The sequence below is a fragment of the Cygnus atratus genome, chromosome 2 (assembly GCF_013377495.2).
Source record: "Cygnus atratus isolate AKBS03 ecotype Queensland, Australia chromosome 2, CAtr_DNAZoo_HiC_assembly, whole genome shotgun sequence".
NCBI lineage: Eukaryota > Metazoa > Chordata > Aves > Anseriformes > Anatidae > Cygnus > Cygnus atratus.
The window spans coordinates 64,401,017-64,420,734 of NC_066363.1; the positions used below are offsets into that span (position 1 = coordinate 64,401,017).

The following is a 19,718-nucleotide window of genomic DNA, read 5'->3' on the forward strand; positions in this document are numbered from 1 at the left end:
GTGTTTAGGGTTAGGTTTACATTTAGTGTTAGGTTTAGGGTTAGGGTTAGGTTTTAGGGTTAGGCTTTAGGGTTAGGCTTAGGGTCAGGCCTCGGCCTAGGGTTAGGTTTAGGACTAGAGTTAGGGCCATGGCTAGGGTTAGGGTTTAGGGTTAGTCTTAGGGTTAGGGTTTAGGGTTAGGATTATGTTAGGGTTAGTGTTAGGATTAGCGTTAGGGGTTTGGGTTTGTGTTAAGGTTAGGGTTAGGTTTAGGGTTTGCAGCTTGGGTTAAGATTTATTGTTAGGGTTAGGTTTAGCGTTTACGGTTAGGTTTAGGTTTAGTGTTAGGTTTAGGGTTAGACATGAGGGTTAGGGTTAAGGTCAGGCTTCAGCCTAGCGTTAGGGTTAGGGGTTAGAGTTAGCGTTAGGCGCTCCTAGACAACCAGGGAGCACAGCAAGTCAGGAAAACAACCTGTTGCACTTCAGATGGCTCTCACCTCCAGGACACACCAAGAGGCACTTGTAGGGCCATGGTACAAGGCAGAAGTTACTCATGGATCATTTTGGTATCTTAAGAGTCTTTAGAACTGTGGAAGTAAACAATGACTGATAACAGGCACATTTCTGACCATAAACTTTGCTTCTATCAAGCACTTAAGTTGTTTGTTCTACTAGTACAAATAAAACACAGTTTCTTTTGGTTTTGTTTTCCTGAAAAGCAGATTTTATTTTCACAGCAGTGTGTACATACAGCATTTCTCAAAATACACAGATTTGAAAACAAGAGACTACATACAAGTCATTGATCAGTTTGCTGTGGTTTACTAATAGCTGTAAGTTTGTTTCCAGCAAGTGGCGGGCGATACTGCATCATAGACTTCCTATGAATTGGACTGTTTGGTATAATTATGCAGTATAGTGTAGCTCATGAAAAAAAATTGCACAATTTACTATTACTGTCACCTGAAGACTTTTGAAGTATACATACCTTTCCTGAAATAGAATAGAAAAATACTATTTAGAGCAAGCGTGGCAAATCATGAACCTCAGGGAGATGCTTTAAAATACCTAACAGCATCCTAATTTGAGTGTTTTTTAAACACATTTCTGAATTAAGTTTCCTGAACTAATCCCAACAGGAGCAACGTAGCAGCATCTTTGTAAGTGAGGAAGCCAACTTCTCAATTTTATTTAGAAGCAGAGCAGAGACTAAGAACAACAAAAGTTGCTTACATTTCTGCTATGTTTAAAAATAAAATAGCATTACCATTTCTTTTTTTGTTTCACCACAGATTAACACGTATCAGAATATGCTATATATAAATATCCTAATCCATGCAGCATTTATTAATCCACTACAGAAATATTTTCAACATATATCTTTTGAAAATATAATTTAAATATAACATTTTAGTAGAAAAAAAACAGAACACCTCACCAGAAGATTCAGTTTGCAGATTGTTTTCAATGTGCTAGAGCTCTTAATGAAGTTGCTCCAATTACATCAAATAATGTTGCACATTTTGCCCCCTGCCCCAAGAATCACAAAACAAAACAAAAAAACAGGTTAGGAATAAATGGTGATCACTTCACGTCCACTGCCTCGGACTAGGAGAACTCTGTCCAGACCTTCTGTCAGTACTTCCAAAAACTCCATGTCTGAAGTATCATTAAGTAAAAAAGATCACAGAAAAGAAGCAAAACAGCTACTAATGACCCAAGATGTCTGGTGTACAACTAAAAAGCAAGTTCATCAGGAAGCTTTCCTGTGTCTCTCCCTTTGCTGCCCAATTATGCTTGGGCACTTCCACCTGCTTATTCAGGCAGAAGAAGTGAAGACTAATTCTGGGGATTTCTACAAGAAAATGTGTTGTTCTGCCCTACTGACCTACATAAAAGAGAAAATAGAAAGTTAAAAGAAAAGTTCAACATTGAGGAATGTCTTGCATCAATTCAACTGATAAAAACTCCGTGGTTGACAGTGGTAGCACTATCAACACTTGATTTTTTTCTGTGAAATCGAAAGTAGACAACGGCACAACCAAAAAAATCAAACTTCCAATTTCAGGAACTATAGAAGCAATATAGCAGAGGATACAGTTTTCATCCCCTTTTCTGTTTTTAGGAGGTCCAGGCATATTCAGGAGAACTAGTTGAGCATGTTGTGATTTATTAAGCACCACTCCATTGAGCTTCACAGCAGTGTGCATTCTTCTTACATTCGACTGATTCCTGTACACAAACAAATCTTTTTAGGTATTGCCACAATACTTATATATTTATGCTTATAAATTAAAATGTACACATCTTATGCATTTGAATTTATAAGTGTAATCTGTATGCATGTATAATAAGCTATTTTCATGGACCTCACTCGTACATATTCAATATAAATTTGAGAAAATGAAATGCCTATGTTTTAAAGATTTTTTTCTTCAAAAATAAAACTTAGAATTGCCTGAATATCATCATTAAGTGAATTGCCAAAATGCACAACCCTTTCAATTGTCGGTTATCTTTTACAAAGATGACACAAAAGCTTAATTTCAATGGAAATGAAATTTAGTCAAACACTGAGAATCCTGCTAATTGAACTACATAAATATGTAACTGGATTTTGCAAGAAATTCTGAACATTGAAGGAGCTACAGAAATACAACAGAAAGATTACGGTATTTGTTATCATGTCCAGTACAAGACTTCCCCTGTGGTCCTTTACAGGGTTATTGTAAGCCCGGCAAAGAAAATTCATAAACAGCAAAGAATTTATGAGGAAAAAAAAATTCAAAAACACACAATAACACCCCACCCCACCCTCCAATTCCCATAAAATCATGTGAGCTCAGCTGGGCTCCCATACTGCCTTAGGTCTGGCATGTAACTAGTGGCAGGACATAGACATCCTCTGAAGTGCCTGACCAAGTCCAGACTCTTCTGAATTCCACCAACAGTAGTCAAAATGATAGTACAAATGCTTCAGCACTGTTTTAGCCTAGGAAAACAATGGACATGAATGAGATCCCTTTTCCCAAAACAAAAATATTTTGGATCTCAAAATTTACAAAAGAAAACACACACTACTTTGTTCTGCTGCCACAGGCAGAACAGCAGGTCATTTCAGTGGACTAACCCTATATTTAATTCTAGAATCTTCCAGCAATACAAGGCCACCATCAGATTACATAAATAAGTGCAACATTCAGAAGAACAGACAGACATAGGTTCATTCAAACAAAGGATGGGACAACAAAAATGGAGAAGGCTGGGTGCATGTGTACTTGTGTTCCAGCACACCCCATTTTACTGCAAAGGGAACAGCTGTTAACACAAAACTATTAGAAATGGCATGTCTCAAGTCATATTTTTATCCTTAACTTTGGCAGGTGCAATCAGAAAAAAATGACATTTGGCCTGAAACTTAGCTATCTGTGGAGACCAGCCTCACTAATACCCATTTTCCTCCAAAAGACAGTGACATTTTTAAAGCTAAGTTTATCAGGCTGGGGAATTTTCTGTCACAAGGGCCATCTGTCCTGAGTAAGAACCAACTGTAAGCAAACCATATATGGAACAAAAGAATACTTGAACCTCAGCTTTTCAGAAGCAGAACAGCAGCTTAAGGGGACAAAAGAACAACTATGAGGAGAGAGGTATATAACTGAAGAGGTGCATAAATAGTGAATTAGAAATTTTAAGCTACATATAAAATAAAGGGGAAATAGGGTAGATGTAAATTTGTGATGGAGCGGACAAGCATTCAGCACTGAAATAACGGGTCAAATTGACTGTTCACCATGTACAATGTAAACTGAGGTTATCTAACCTCATTTCCCTATCAAGTGTTGGTCAAAATGAAATAATATATGGAACACAAAGTAAGCCTTCTAGTTTTCATAAGAAGCTCAAACTGGTAAACAGACAAAATGAAGACAACACAGGTCTGAAAAACAACAACAACAAAAACAAGCAAACAAACAAACAATAAAAAACACACAGAGCATCATGAGCTGGTTCCACACAAGTACAAGTAGAGATGAGATGCCCCAAATGGTGCAGCAACCATTTGCACTAGTAAAGGCCACCCTTCTTACTTTGCTCTTAAGACAGGATAGTGGGTATCCAAAGGCTGCAGGTGTCTATACCACCCACCCCAGTGCTGTTTGATGCCTCCACCTAGACAGCTGCTGGAGGGTGAGGCTGCACTGCAGACTTCAGACTGCAGGAAGTGCCTAGATCTTTCTCTTGTGGCAGGCACAGAGGCTTACCTGTTTGCAGAAGTTGTGCCCAGATGGAGTGCCTCCTGCAGCAGGTAGCCAAGCTGCTGTCAGAAGTGAGAATCTGACTGCACAACATCAGGGAACCTGAGGAGTTAGGTGGTTCCATGTGCAGTCTGCATCAGACCCACAATCAGAAACTCCCCCCGCAGGAATACACAGAAGGAAACAATGCTCAAAACAGAAAAATGAAGCTTGTTATGGCAAGGACAATCCGAAGGGACTTCCCCCACTGCCTGATATGCCCTTGCAGAACCAGTTTACTGCTCTGGGGACTACAGAGGAAGGACCTGTCATGTCAGGGGAGACACTGGTGTTGACTGAGCCAGCTCAGTCTATTCCCAGTATAATGATCAGTCTAACCAAGAAAGAACGATGGGTGATAGTCATAGGTGACCCTCTTCTGCAGGGAATGGAAACACCCATTTGCCAACCTGACTTAACCTCAAGAGAGGTTTGTTGCATATAAGAGACTCATGCTGGGGATGTCACCAAGAGACTACCGAGCCTTGTACAGCCCACAGACTATCCACTGCTTTTATTTCATGTGGGTATCAATGACTATCGAGAGCAGTCCAAGGCATATTATGAAGGGCTACAGAGCCCTTGGAGCAGCTGTAGAGGTTCTTGGAGCACAGGTGGTCATCACTTCAATCCTTCTGGTGAGAGGAAAAGGCTTTGAAAGGAACTGGTGCTACAGACGGGGATTTGGCTGTTTAGACCATGGGACTCTTTGAGAAACCTGGTCTGGGGACCACCGGGGACTGATGGGGTCCATCTGTCAGAGAAAGCAAAAAGTATCTTTGGTTACAGGCTTGTCAAGCTGGTGAAGAGAGCTTTAAGGTTGCTGGGGGAGAGGAACGTTAGTCCATAAGACTTTTATTGGTCAGCATCAGCAATAAATGCTCAGAGATGGGAAAGGGCACAGGTGTCAGTGGGAGAGCACCTGAAGGGGAGCACAAAGGAATTCCAATCACTTCATCCAATAAAACAGTTTCATCAGCCCAATTTAAGTGCTTCTATTTCCCATGCTGCATTTATTTAAACAAGGTAAACTTGAATTTTTCTTAAGTCTCAGGACTTTCATGCCTGGAGTGCTGTGATAGATGGTTACAGACTCTACAGGAAAGATATGTAGGGAAAGAGAGGAGGTAGGGTAGCCGTTTACAGTAGGGAATGCTTTGACTGCATGAAGCTGAGTGATGGTGATGAAAGGGTTCAGTGTCTCTGGGTAAGAGCCGGGGAAAGGCCAATAAGGCTGATATTATGGTGGGAGTCCATTACAGCGCACCCAACCAGGATGAAAAGGTAGATCAAAAATTCTGTAAGCAACTAAAAGTCTCACAATCACTAGTTCTCGTTCTCATGGGGATCTTCAACTTCCGCAAAGTCTGCTGAAAATATAATACAGCAAGAGGGAGACAGTCTAAGATATTGCTGGAGTGTGTGGAGGATAAATCCCTGACACAGGTGGTGAGGAAGCGAACTAGGGAACGTGTCCCACTTGAGCTGTTGTTTGCAATCACAAAGGATTTTTGTGCGAGGTAGTGGTTGGAGGCCATCTTAGGCAAGCAATCACAAAACAATAGAGCTTTTGATCCTTGGTGAAGTAAAGGAGGTGATTATCAAAACTGCCTTGGATCTCCAGAGGGCAAACTCTGGCCTATTTTGAGATCTGGTTGACAGAGTCCCTTAAGGAGACAGTTCTGAAAGGCAAAGGACCCAGGAAGGCTAGACCTTCTTCAATAACAAAAACTTAAAAGCACAGGAGCAAGCTGTCCCAATGCACCAGAAGTCAAGCCAGTGGTGAAGACCAGCTTGGCTGAACAGAGAGCTTCTTCACTCAGGAAGAAAAAGAGAGTTTATAAGATCTGTAAGAAGGAGCAGGCAACTCAGAACTGCTGTCAAGTTGTGCAGGCAGAAAATTAGAAGGGTCTAAGCCTAACTAGAACTCAATTTGGCTAGTGCAGTAAAAGAAAAATGCTTTTATAAATACATCAACAGCAAAAGGAGAACTAGGGAGAAACTCCATCCTTTGTTGGATGTGAGGGGAAACATAGTGATGGAAGATGGAAGATAAAGCTGAGGTACTCAATGGTCTTTTTGCCTCAGTCTTTACTTAGTAAGACCTATTGTTCTGAGTATACTCAGCCCCCTGAGTTGGAAGATGGTGACAGGGAGTGAGATGAAGCCACTATAATCCAATGGGAAGCTGTACATGACCTCCCCCATGTTTTGAATGCTCATAAGTCTACAGGGCTGGACAGGATCCATCAAAGAGTACTGAAGAAGCAAGAAGTCGTCCTCACCAAGCCACTTTCAATAATTTACCAGCACTCCTGGCTAACCAGGAAGGTCCCAGATGACTGGAGATTAGCCAATGTAACTGCAATCTACAAGAAGGACAGAAAGGAGAATCCAGGGAATTACAGACCTATCAGTCTGACCTCAGTACCAGGAAGGTTATGTCATCTTGAATGTCATCACACATTCTGTGATCAGATCCAGCCAGCAGGTCCTGCTGCCTGACTAACTTGATCTCCTTCTGACAAGACGACCTGCTTATTAGATGAGGGAAAGGCTGTGGATGCTGTCTACATGGATTTTAGTGAAACATGTGACACTTGCCCACAATATCCTCCTGGAAAATCAAGCTGCTTATGGCTTGGACAAGTATATGGCTCAATGGCTGAAGAACTGTCTGGATGGCAGGCTCAGAGTCACAGTGAATGGAGTTCAATTCACTTGACAGCTGGTCACCAGCAGTGTTCCGCAGGGCTCAGTACTGGGGCCAGTTTTGTTTAACATTTTGTTAAAAATGATCTGGATGAGATCAAGTGGACCTTCAGTATGTTTGTTGACAGTACCAAGTAAGGTGAAACTGTTAATCTGCTTGAGAGTAGGAAGGCTTTGCAGGAGGATCTGGATAGGGTAGATCGACGGACAGAGTCTAATTGCATAATATTCAGCAAGGTTAAATGCCAGGTACTGCACTTAGGTCATAATAATCCCTTTCCACAGTACAGGGTTGGGGAAGAGTAGCTGGAAAGTTGCCCAGCTGAAAAGGACCTGCAGGTGCTGCAACAACCAGCTGAACATTATCTGACAGTGTGCCCAGGTGGCCAACAAGGCCAACTGGCATCCTGTCCTGTATCAGAAATAGTGTGACCAGAAGGACTAGCAAAGTGGCTGTCCCTTTGTATGCGACACAGACGAGACTGCACTTTGAATGCTCTGCTCATTTGTGGGCATCTCACCACAACAGAAATATTAAGTTGCTCATGTGTGCAGAGATGAACAACGAAACTGGTGAAGGGACTAGAAGACATGACTTAAGAGGAGTGGCTGTGGGAACTGGGATTGTTTAGGCTGGAGGACAACAGGCTGAGGGGAGACATTATCACTCTTTAAAACTACCTGAAAGTAGGTTGTCAGTCTCTTTTCTCAGATGGCACTGACAGGGTGTACGGAAACTGTCTCAAATTGAACCAGGGGAGGTTTAGACTGGATTTTAGGAAGAATTTCTTCACAGAGAGGATGGTCAAGCATTGGAATGCATTGCGCCTAGAGAAGTGGTGGTTTTGCCATCCCTGGAGGTATTTAAGAGACGTGTGGATCTGGCACTAAGAAATATGGTTTATCAATGGAACTCAGTAGGCCAGATTAACAGTTTAACTTGATGATATCGAAGGTCTTTTCCAATGTAAATGATCCTTTGATTCTACTCTATGATTTTTGTATGCTAGTGCCATACCCAATCTATTATCTGAACTCACTATAGTTCTATACATGGATTGTGGAAGTGAGGCAGAACTGGCATTTGATGGAATGTGAAAGTTCTTTGTGATATAACTACTTGGACAAAAAGAATGGAACTTATCACAGTGGGGGCTATTTTTCTAGACCAAATTTATATTCACTTTTTATTGTATTTATTTTTTTTATTTTAATCTGGTGGAGAAGAGTACTGTCAGATTTTGCATTCTTCTAGAAACTAAAGTACTTGCTCTGTGACTTACCTTGAAAGTTGATGATATTTAGAAGAAAACATTAACAGATAATGAAGAAAACTATTTTTCAGTGATAAATGCTAAAACACAGCATAGAAAACAATGAACAAAACAACATACAAACTGCAAATCATGATTTAGGAACATGCAGACAGTATACACCACCACAAGAACCAGGGAACACAACCAAAATTGCTTAAGTGAAATGAAATTTAGAGACTTACAGATTTCCCCATTCTCTACATGGAAGGGAAGCAAACGTATAAAAATTATTTTTATGCTATCAGGTACATGTTAATTCAACAATAGCAATGCATTGTACAGCACACCAAGTTCAAACTATAATTTCCACCCTGATAATATACAGTAGTTTTTAAATAATAATACCTAAAGTCTACACCTTGTACAATTCTAAAGAAACAGGAAATCTTTCCAACATTTAAAAGAAAAAAAAAGTCTAAGAATTAGAGCACCTGTTTTTTGTTCTGAGCTCCAGAAGGTGAGCAAGATGTTTGGAATTTGCAAAAGGCAAATTCTTTCCAAAAAGCATAGAGCAAATCCACAAAACAATTTAGGATTTTAAGAAAGTACACCTAGAATTAGTGCCTATTCTGACTCTAAGTCCTAGATTTAAGATATGTTTCCTCTAGACATTAAATTTCCCTTGCCATCCACAGTTTTGATTTGAGCATGGGCAGAGAATAGACCAGACCATGCTTAGAATTCCTTTCCTTCCAGGACTCAGAAAAGATGCGTGCACTTGAATCACAAAACAGGAAGGAGGCAAATAAGCTGACATCCTTCTCTCATCAGTTTCATGGGTCTACTATATCAGGCCTGACAGTAGCTGTTATTGAGTAAGTGACTTAAGTGACGTGACTTAAGTGACGTAAGTGATTTTAAAAGACATTAAGAGATAAAGCATAGCTTCTCCAGGAAATACTGAATATATCAAGACACACGTATAAAGCAATATAGAACTTGTGCTTATATACTCATTTTAGAGGAAGAAGACCTAATAAATTTTTTCCAAAAAATCATATAAATCTCTTTCAAGATATTTAGTTTATTTGATTCTTTGTAGTTCTACCACCCCAACAAAACACAGTAAATTTAAGGGAAATGATATACAGTAAACAGGTACCCAGAAGAAGACAGGAAAACGAAAGTTATCATTAAGCATTTAACATTTGTGCTTTCTGGTACAATCCATAAGCTGAAAGTCTTAAAGTCTGTCATACTTGAGATCCATCCACAACATTATGAATATTTTTATATGTATATTAACAATGTTCATTACTTTTTTAATATTATATTCATTATATTTTTATATGTATATTAACAACGTCCATTACAGACATTCCACCCAGCCTGTCTCACAAAGATGGCATTTAAGTGAAGTGCATGGAAAGACCATGTTTGTACTCAACTTTAAATAAACCTGAATCTCTTAAACACAAACAAACAAACAAAACTATATAACAGCAACAAAACACACCAACCAACCAAAATCCACCCAACAAACAAGAAAACCCTACACCCAAAACACAGAATCGAATACAAACTCCAACTATCACATGTGTACTTACGGCTTCATGTTGAAAATATCTTTAAAACCAGACACATTTGTGTCTTTGTTTTTATGCTTTTCAGCTACAAACTTTTCTTTGGTCCAGGTCATTTGCACTTTTTCTGGCACAGAAGCAGCCACACTTGCTTTGACAGCTGGAGTTGAGTGCGAGGCTGTGTTTCTGTCATGGATCAGTTGAGCCTGGAGACAGACAGACAGGCAGACAGACAGACATACACACAAAAGAAACCAAACCAAAATTCAGCCAAATGATCACTTGTAGATTATAGATTATTAATACCTTGAAATTGAATTTCACTGAAGTATAGCAAAAGAAAAAAACAGAAAAAGCCACCTTATTTTGTGAACAAATATCAGAAAGTGTTTTGACATTGTCATGAAATGAAACTGCTTGTAAAAATCTAGTTATTTGTTTATATTTGCAGGATTACTTTTGGGCTGGGACATGATTCTTGTAATGAACTAAAGTGAGTTTGAATCCAACCTGAGGTTAATCTTTATTAATACCAGGGGCTTATGACAGTGAACAATGTGTAGGACAGTGCTCTCATTCTTCCTCAGGTTTCTATCAGATAAATTGTTATTTTTAATTTGCTGTGACAATGCTGTAAGCATTGCACTTGAAAGATTTTATGTGCCTTTATCTGAACTACCAGCATGACCATTACAGTTCTAAAACCACAACATTGGATTTTAGAGTTTCCATGGTTGAAGTGAAGGCCAGCCATGTTCCATTGTGATGGAAGGAGCATAGATTATTTCTGCACGCAAATGCATTTTACATAACAAAAGCCAATCACAGTCTTACCATGGAAGAGCCTTGTCTTCTGTTCTAATAGCAATAACTCAATAAATCAAACCTTTAAGAATATAATGTTATTGCCTCATGTATAAACACTTCTGAGATCTTCATTTCCCACTCGCCTTTGTCCTCTTGAGGAAAAAAAAATATAATATTTAATTCTTGTTTACTTTCCATCACAATACATTGCCCATAGGCTTTTGTATTTCCATCAAAAGGATCCCAAGTACAGTACCTTAGACTCTTATGATTGTAAATAAATAGGTATCAGTGGAAGGATGATTGTTCTTGTGGTTTTTGTTTGCTTGCTTCCTTGTTTTTAAAGTTTTAACAGTTAGGAACCATCTTCAGATACTTGTTAAATTGTGAATTGGATCCCCTATTCCATTCAAGAACCTCAATTATTCACGCTAGTGAGGGGCATTGTCCCTCCATACATGTGATGATTCAGAAGAATTGATTTCATTTAGTCACAATCAAAGACATGAATAAAATTGAAGCAGATAAGAAAACAGCATTCATTCTCAGAACACTGATTCCCACCCCAGTGGTTCACAGACTGTAGTTGTAGCTGTTTTAACTGCCTAAGTGCTCCTGTGTTTTTCCTAAATTATTTCTCTCATCCCTAGCCTAACCTTGAGGATTCTCAAATCCTGGAGCTCATTTTTCTGGTTCACATCTCTCTGTATGATGGTCTTCATATCTCCCCCAAAAAAGTAAATCATGAGTCAAGAGTATAAATCAGAAGTTACTGTGAATACAGTAGCTATTGTGAATACGGAAAAAGTTAACAAAATACATGCAGCTAGTATACCTGCTATACTGCAGTATCCAATAAACTAAAACTTCAAACTAACAAATGTAAGATGAATTCAATTCAGTTATGCTTTACGGGAAGCTAGCTGTCCATTTTTGGAAAGACAGTGAGGCCAAAACAAATTCCGAACCTATAGCACATTTTCATAAAAATGCAGAGACAAAAAGGTACATTTTTGTTAGTGCTACTTTGATAACAAATTAATTCCATGTAATAAAAGGCATGCTTCCATACTTCAAGAAGAAAGGGAAACACAAAGGAATACTGCACTTCTACAAACTAGGCTATGCATCTTTACAGATAAGCAACACTTCAAGTGCACACTAAAAGCATTGATAACATCAGTCAACTTCCTTTCAAACTCAGTAAGCAGAAAAATAGTAATGACTAAAAAAGCCCTATCTATACAGTCTTTGAGAAGCTTCATCACTTCAGTAAGGGAACTAAAAGGAAAAGCAATGCTCTGAAAGCATGAAATGTGCTCATTAATCAAACACCCACTATAAAAATTTGTAAGAGAGAGAAGGCAGAGAAATAGTGTTGCTTCTAACTCTTAAGAAAACCAATTGCTCCCAGATAATATATGCATTTTTTTAATCGAAACTGTGACAAAATAGGATGCAATTCATGTCACAAACATCATCTAGAGAAAAAAAAACATAGCATGATTAAGACTATACTAAAATTAAAATTTATGAAATGCTGTTTTGGTAACAATCAAGATGTTCATTTCTAGTTCAGTTTGCAATAGTGGCACTAAGTGTTGCAATGGGAAAGACCTATACAGACACTACAATGTCCAGCTACCTCCTCCTCTCCATAGTCATTAGTCATCAGTGCCTGTACATCTTGGCCAATGGACTGTAGACTAGAGTAGCTTTTTCTTCTGATTGAGCCTCGAGACTCATCAGTGATGCTCTGAATCTGGGACAAAAAGGTTACCAATGACAAAAATAGTCTAAAGAAAAAGAACAGATGATTGTATTATTCAAAATAAAAAATGTCTTCATTTAAACAGATGAGATTTGGTATCAAAGGCTATTATACACTTGGTTTGTTTTCACAGATGTGCCACTTGTTTATGTATGTGTATATTGTGGAGTTCTGTACCTAACTGCTAACAGTTTCAAAAAAAGTCTCTTTACAGAAATTTGTTAAATCATGAAATGAATTGAAACATTATGGGAACCTCAAATACTCACATGTTCATGAGGGTCACATCCCTTCCTATGTGTGATGATTCAGATGAATTGATTTCATTCAGTCACAATCACAAGTATGGACAGAATGTAAGCAGATGAGAAAGCTGCTTTCAAGTTCTAACTGTAGATTCATTCCCCAGGGGTTTACAAACTATAACTGTGCTCTTCATCTACATGTGTCCACACTTCTGTCAATCTTACAATCTATGCAAGAGTACTTACGTAGAACAACCCAACACCAAGTAGTGTTGGAATGGATGACTGCCATATCAAAACTCGAACAAAATTGCTGCCTGCCCCAACAGTTAGAACTAACCAGAGGAAAAAGCCAACCATAACCAAGCAGATCAGCAAGGAAGTGAATCTATCTCTACATTTTTTTCCACCACAGAATCACAGAATGTTAGGGATTGGAAGGGACCTTGAAAGATCATCTAGTCCAATCCCCCAATATTTGAAGCATTATTGACAAAGTCAAGTAAATAAACGTTTAGTAGATGCACCTAAATCTGCAGATCTTATTCTTTGCAGGCATATATAGTAATTACACTTGAACAAGAGCAAACTAACCAACTTCATCAAAAAAAAAAAAGGGAAAGGGGGAAGGGGGAAGGGAAAGGAAGAATCTACTGTCTCCTGTGCCCCAATTCTGCAAGAAAACCCAGCCATCACATGGTCAAGATGAAGCAAAGTTCACTTAAAAAAAGTGAAAGAAGGAGGGACGACAAGGACAATTCCTCAGGTATATGAGCAGGCCTATGAAGGAAAAATGAAAAGAACAATGTACAAAAACAAATTATCTTGATGAGGGTTTGAAGAAGTACAAGCACAGAAGAGCTCTTTTTTTTCCCTTTTTCTTTCTTTTTTTTTTACTAAAAAGATTTTAGGTAGATTCAGACCAAAGGGAAACTATTACGACACAGATGAAAAAGAAATTAAAATGTACAGCAGCACATTTCTATAGCAATACAGTGTAACTTTAGGAAATCCTACAAAAATGAAAAGGATAACTAAGGACAAAAACAAAGGAACTACACAGGCATGAAAGATTAATGTCAAAAAAGCTTAGGTGTAAAATGAGTTACAATTCTCATTAGACAAAAAACACCAAGACAAATATTCTAGTTATTTCATGAATGAGCAGTTAAACACTGTAGAGATCTCTCATTTGGCATGGGAGGGAAATCACTACAAATGACAGAACAGCCAAATTATTTAATCACTTTTACAGCACTAAAACGTGTTGGTAATAATAGGATAGTTAATAGAATTAATGAGTGGAGAGAAACACTAACCAAAAGTGAAAAAGAAGATCATTTTTAATAAAGTTACAAATATTCAGGAAAACACAGCTGCATAAAATTTGTCATTACAATGTACAAAATACCATGGAGGACTACCAAGAGTAGGGGAGCAGCAAACAGCATCCTCATCTGGAAGAAAATATGGGCTCAGAGGATTAAAAGCTAGTCAGCCTAATTTTGTCTTCTGGTGCCACAAAAAACACAAAGCCCAACAAGAAAAAAAAAATACACACACACACAAACTCACAAAAACAAACAAACAAAACCACCAGGAAAACTATATGAACACTTAGTCAAATACATAGGGATTTTTTTTCTTCAGATTATTTTATTCAAGTAAGTGAAACCTTCTGCAGAGAAAATAACATAGAATACAGTTATAAAAGCTTTTGACAAGTGAGAAACTGATAAGAAATCACAAATAAGAAACACTATTTTCAGATTTTTGACAGAGTATCTTACCAAGCTGAAATTCCTACCTCTCTTTCCCTTTCATTCTTTGATAGTTGCATCTGTTTTAGCATCTGGGATCGCTGTTCCATCATAAGTGTCTTTTCATATGTAAATGCAGAAATGTCATTTTCAAACTGCAAAAATGATTGGCATTAGAAACATCCGAAGTACTACTCAAAAAATGACCAACATTTAGACACTTGTACCCCACTTATTACTGCATTCATTGAGCCCTAGATTCATTTATGGCATTAGAGAAATCCCAAATGTATATCTGATTGACCATTTCTGCTGTTTGAAGATGAAGTGTTAAGAATAAAGACAATCTCCTACTATAAACTGCCATACTATACCAACAGCAATGTAATATTAGCTAAATTTGAGGTACTTGGGACAGACTTTCCATTGTTCTGTTCCAACAAGGCTGCAGAAGTGAGGAAGGGTCAAAGGCATTTGTTCAAACTGTCTGCATTGCTAACCCCTGAGAATGTGAGGGTTATTACTATCTAAAGACACTCTGTGTCTTTAGAAACAGTCTAGAGTCGCAACGTAACACATTACCCTTTCTCCAGTGAGAACTGTTCACTATAAAAGCACTTATGAAGAAACTCTAGTGTATGAGCTCACATGAGCTCAAAGCTAAAATACAACCTGTAGCACTTATCTGTGCTGTCACTGACATTTAAAGTATCTCATCATTTGGAAGATTCTCAGGCTTAAATATGGCCCACGTAAGAAATGAATAAATTGTGCTTCCTCTGCTGACTTCTGCTTACAATACAACCAAGGCCTTTCTTGTGGCATTCTGTCCATCTTCTTTCACCTGTGTATGCCACAGCATTTTTTTTTAAGTTATTTATGCTAATTTAAGTGATTCTTAAAACAGTCTAAACTTGCTTTATGGTATGATAAATATTGAGAGGTCAGCTATCTCAAAATATTCTAAGAACACCAGATCTTGAAAGGAACAACCCATTCCTATGCCCCCTTCATATCACTTCAGAATGAGTGGAGAAGAGATTTCTGGTCTTAGGTCTGAAAGTGAAATTACGCTTTTCCTTAGTTGCCAAATGGGTATGTACAGGTTACAGCTTTATCCCTTTCTTTTAGCAGCTTACACTAGTGTTAAAAAAAAACAAAGTACAAAATTTACTTTGTCTGAATTTGAATTATGAATCTATAGCTACATTGTCTTGCTGTTCAGTGCCAAAGAGACTGACAATGCCAAAAACAACAGACAATATCATGGGGTGCTGAAGATTCCTTATTCCAGAGACATTTTTACAACAGTTAGAGAGATGGACACGTTAGTCATTTCTCATGCTGGATGCCAGGGATTATTAGACTAAGCACATTTGGTCTTTTTTACCAGTGACCACTCACTAAAAATCTTTTCAGTGTTTTATTTATGCTAACATGTTAGTTTCAAAAAGACTAAATCCAGTTTCCCAAGTTTAGTCTCAATTTCAGTGAAAAAAAATGCAGTAACATACCATTTCAACAACTTCCACTTCAGCATTCAGGCGAAGATGGTACAAGAACATCTGAAGATCCTTCTTCATTTGAATGCTATTATCATCCATTTGAGCAACAGTGAAGATACGCATTTTACATTTTCTCCAAACCTATCCAAAAATGCATTATTTATAACTATTCATACTACAGTGATTGCTATCTCCAAGTATAATTCTTTCACAGTGAAAAGTATTTCACTAGAAACATTTAGAACTATTTATTACAAAATGAAATCCCAGCCATTTTCTATTGTCCTTGCCTTGTGCTGTCGAAGGAGAAAAGGCAGTAACATCAGCATACCACCATCATGAACAATCCACCACACATCTATGTTTCCTTCAGTAAAACGTTCTTGATTTGTTGGAAACAAATCAATGTTCTTAGCCACCAATAAAGCCTGCTGAGCTGCTGTTGTTTCTCGTACAGTGTCTGCAAGGGAAAATAAGACATTTGATCAAGAACTTCTAGCTTTCACTCCCAATGTTTTATTTGTATGTTTTTTTTTATTGTTATTGTTGATGTTTGTTTTAAATTTAAGAGCTTAAATCCTCCCAGATTCTGCCTTAGTGAAAGAGGACATTCTGGGTTTAGTGAATAATCTGCTTAAGAGGACAAGAGAAGCCATGGTTAAAGAGACTGAGTGCTGAGAATACCCACTCCACATGAAGTTAGAAGCGGGGAAATACCAAGTGTCCACTGGATATTCAGCCTCACATTTTTCCCCCCACAGCAAATACAATAGCTATATAGTTGTATTACAACTGCAATAAGAGAGTCAATAAACACGTACCAACAAAATTTTTCCAAGAGAAATGATTTTCTGTCCGCTTCCATGACTGTGGCCATGCCATCAAGACTGTGTTGTGTTTCATTCCTCCTAGACCAGCTGACTGAATCAAATGTGATATTCCATCTCTGAAACTAGGAGATACCACAATCTGGCAAAATCCTTTAGTCTTTTCTACTCCCATTAAGGCCTTAACATTCTGTGTGAAAGGAAGATTACACATGAGGAAGTACAGTCAACAACACTGATAATAAATACCATAAGGAATAACAGTACTACATAAGAGAAAAACATTAGACACAATGTACAACCAACATCAAGGAGCCACTCCAATTCTCCAATAGTGATTTCCAACCTAAATATGATTTCATGATGCTACAATTCTATGGTAACTAAATCCCAAAATAACCCCTGAAAAGGCACCAGAGGTTTTACATTTGTTTAGTTATTCAGCCTTTTATTTCCAAAGAAGAATCAACAGGATATGAGTAAAATCACATTAAATAAAGCTAATAAATGCTGCTCCAAGTGAAGCCAAAACTTTCTTCACTGAGAAAACACCGTATCTATGGAAAGGCAAGTCCTTCTTTTGGAATTGGAAGGGTATGGAAAATGGGATGACAAAGACTTTAGAACTCCTTAAGAAAGAGACACATTATTTATCTGCTCCTAACATGGTAAAATAGATGTGCAGGAGACAATCAGAATCACTGGCTGACTAATGATAAAATAAGCTGACTAGATTTAGTTCCCACACTTCCCAATTTCAACATGGCTCCCCTTCATTTAAACACTGGCATATAGTCACATAACCAAATAATTTAAAAGTAGCATTCCAAATGGCATCAAGGTTTTGCAGACGACACCAAGCTGGGGGAAAGTGTCGATCTGCTGGAGAGTAGGAAGACCCTGCAGAGGGAACTGGACAGGATGGGTTGATGGGCAGAGGCCAATGGGATGAGGTTCAACATGGCTAAGTGCTGGGTCCTGCACTTTGGCCACAACTACCCCATGCAGCACTACAGGCAGAGTGGCTGGAAAGCTGTGCAGAGGAAAAGGATCTGGGGGTGTTGGTCAATGCTCGCCTGAACATGAGCCGGCCGTGTGCCCAGGTGGACAACAGAAGGACAACAGCATGCTGGCTTGTATCAGGAACAGTGTAGCCAGCAGGAACAGGAAGGTGATCATACCCCTGCACTCTGCTCTGGTGAGGCCACACCCCAAGTACTGTGTTCAGTTTTGGGCCCTTCAGTACAAGAAGGACATCGAGGCCCTGGAATGTGTCCAGAGAAGGGCCACGAAGCTGGTGAAGGGTCTGGAGCACAAGTCCTATGAGGAGCGGCTGAGGGAACCAGGGTTGTTTAGTGTGGAGAAGAGCAGGCTCAGGGGAGACCTTAAAGCTCTCTACAACTACCTGAAAGGAAGCTGTAGGGAGCTGGGGGTCGGCCTCTTCTCACAGGTAACTAGTGATAGGACTAGAGGGAATGGCCTCAAGTTGCGCCTGGGGAGGCTTAGGTTGGAAATTAGGAGACATTTTTTCTCAGAAAGAGTAGTCAGGCATTGGAACACATTGCGCCTAGGGAGGAGGTGGAGTCACTGTCCCTGGCGATGTTTATGGAAAGGCTGGACGTGGTGCTTAGGGAGGGACATAGTTTAGTGGGTGACATTGGTACTAAGGGGGTGTTTGGACCAGATGATCTTGGAGGTCTTTTCCAACCTTAATGGTTCTATGATTCAAAGGTTGACAAGGGAACGTCAGATTTGGCATTTCCTATGTTTTGATAGCATGACTTTGAAAATCCTATCATCATCAATTGCCTATGTGGGAGATAAGCATAGTTTCTAATGAAAGCACCAAAGCACCAAAATATGTATTTACGGAAAGCACCAAAATATTTTTGTCATTTTCTGTTTATTTTAGAAGAAAATTGTTTGGAAGTTCAGAGGAATAGATGGTTTTGGACTCACAAAATAACCTTCAATAACACATGCAATAGCATTAATGCATTCCTATTTTCTTTCAGATGAAGCAGCTTGTAAAAGTGGACAGTCACTAGGTTTGCTCTTTGGCTTCATAGTTGTGTCAGATACGAAGAAGGCTGAGGACTGAAGAACTGTCAATTCTGCTCTGCATTTGGCCAGTTTCAGGAAGTTTCTGGGCAGTTCATGCTGCCCACAGTGTCCTTCGAAAGGTTATCCCTACCATGGTAGCATCTTGTTCCTGCTTTCCTCTCAACAGAAGAGAATCCTCTGAATTCCTGCCCACTTTTTATTCCTTATAGTTGCAAGCTCATATCTCTGTCTCACTGTATATAAGTTCTCACTAGGTTCTCTTGTCTGCTGTTCCTTAAGCGTATCTCCATCTCCCTCCTCATGATAACAGGAGGTCAGACAAAGGAACTGTTGCATAAAAAGTAACACAATTCTCTGCTCTTAGGTCCTGTGCCTGACCACACAAAGACTTCCAATCAAAAAGTACTGTTGCAAGAGAAGCTCTATAAAACACCAGTAAGGAGACATTTGATTACAAAATGATTGGTGCTAGCTTAGTGTGGTTTCACATAAGAAATTCTGTTCAGTATAGAAGAAAAAAAAGTCTTCTGAGAACTTGGTATCAAAACTGACAAGTCTGCGTGTTCAAACAGTATCTGCAAGGGCATGTATATATATATATATATATATATATATATATATATATATATATATATTTCCTTTTCAAGAGAAAAAGGAGAAATTTTGATTTTCCACAAATCTTCTAGAAAACGCATTTTCTAGCTGATGTTTTCCAAAACCACTGAGCCATTCAGAAACTGTTTTAACATTTGTCTTCATTTATGTTTTAAAAGCAACAGTGTCCTTGATCTTGACAGCAGAGGGTCTGACTTTTCAGAGAACATAGAGATTAGGTCTCCCTTAAATTAATTCCCAGATCCATCTCTCAGAAATGCTTATCTATGTTAGAGGTGTCAGGTCCAAATAATTTA

General features: G+C 38.7%; 1 protein-coding gene across 2 annotated transcripts in view; it reads right to left on the reverse strand.

The window, feature by feature from the left end:
• Window positions 1–686: 686 nt before the first annotated feature.
• LOC118250902 (solute carrier family 12 member 7-like) overlaps window positions 687–19,718 on the reverse strand; it is a 79,703-nt gene continuing 60,671 nt past the window's right edge. For both annotated transcript variants that reach the window (XM_035552487.2, XM_035552486.2), the window contains exons 18-24: window positions 16,738–16,933; window positions 16,207–16,376; window positions 15,926–16,057; window positions 14,459–14,566; window positions 9,853–10,034; window positions 2,078–2,211; window positions 687–1,638 (exon numbers count right to left, since the gene is read on the reverse strand). In XM_035552487.2, coding sequence (XP_035408380.1) covers window positions 1,547–1,638; window positions 2,078–2,211; window positions 9,853–10,034; window positions 14,459–14,566; window positions 15,926–16,057; window positions 16,207–16,376; window positions 16,738–16,933 — 1,014 coding nt within the window. In that variant the 3' untranslated portion in view covers window positions 687–1,546. The remainder of the gene's footprint in view (window positions 1,639–2,077; window positions 2,212–9,852; window positions 10,035–14,458; window positions 14,567–15,925; window positions 16,058–16,206; window positions 16,377–16,737; window positions 16,934–19,718) is intronic.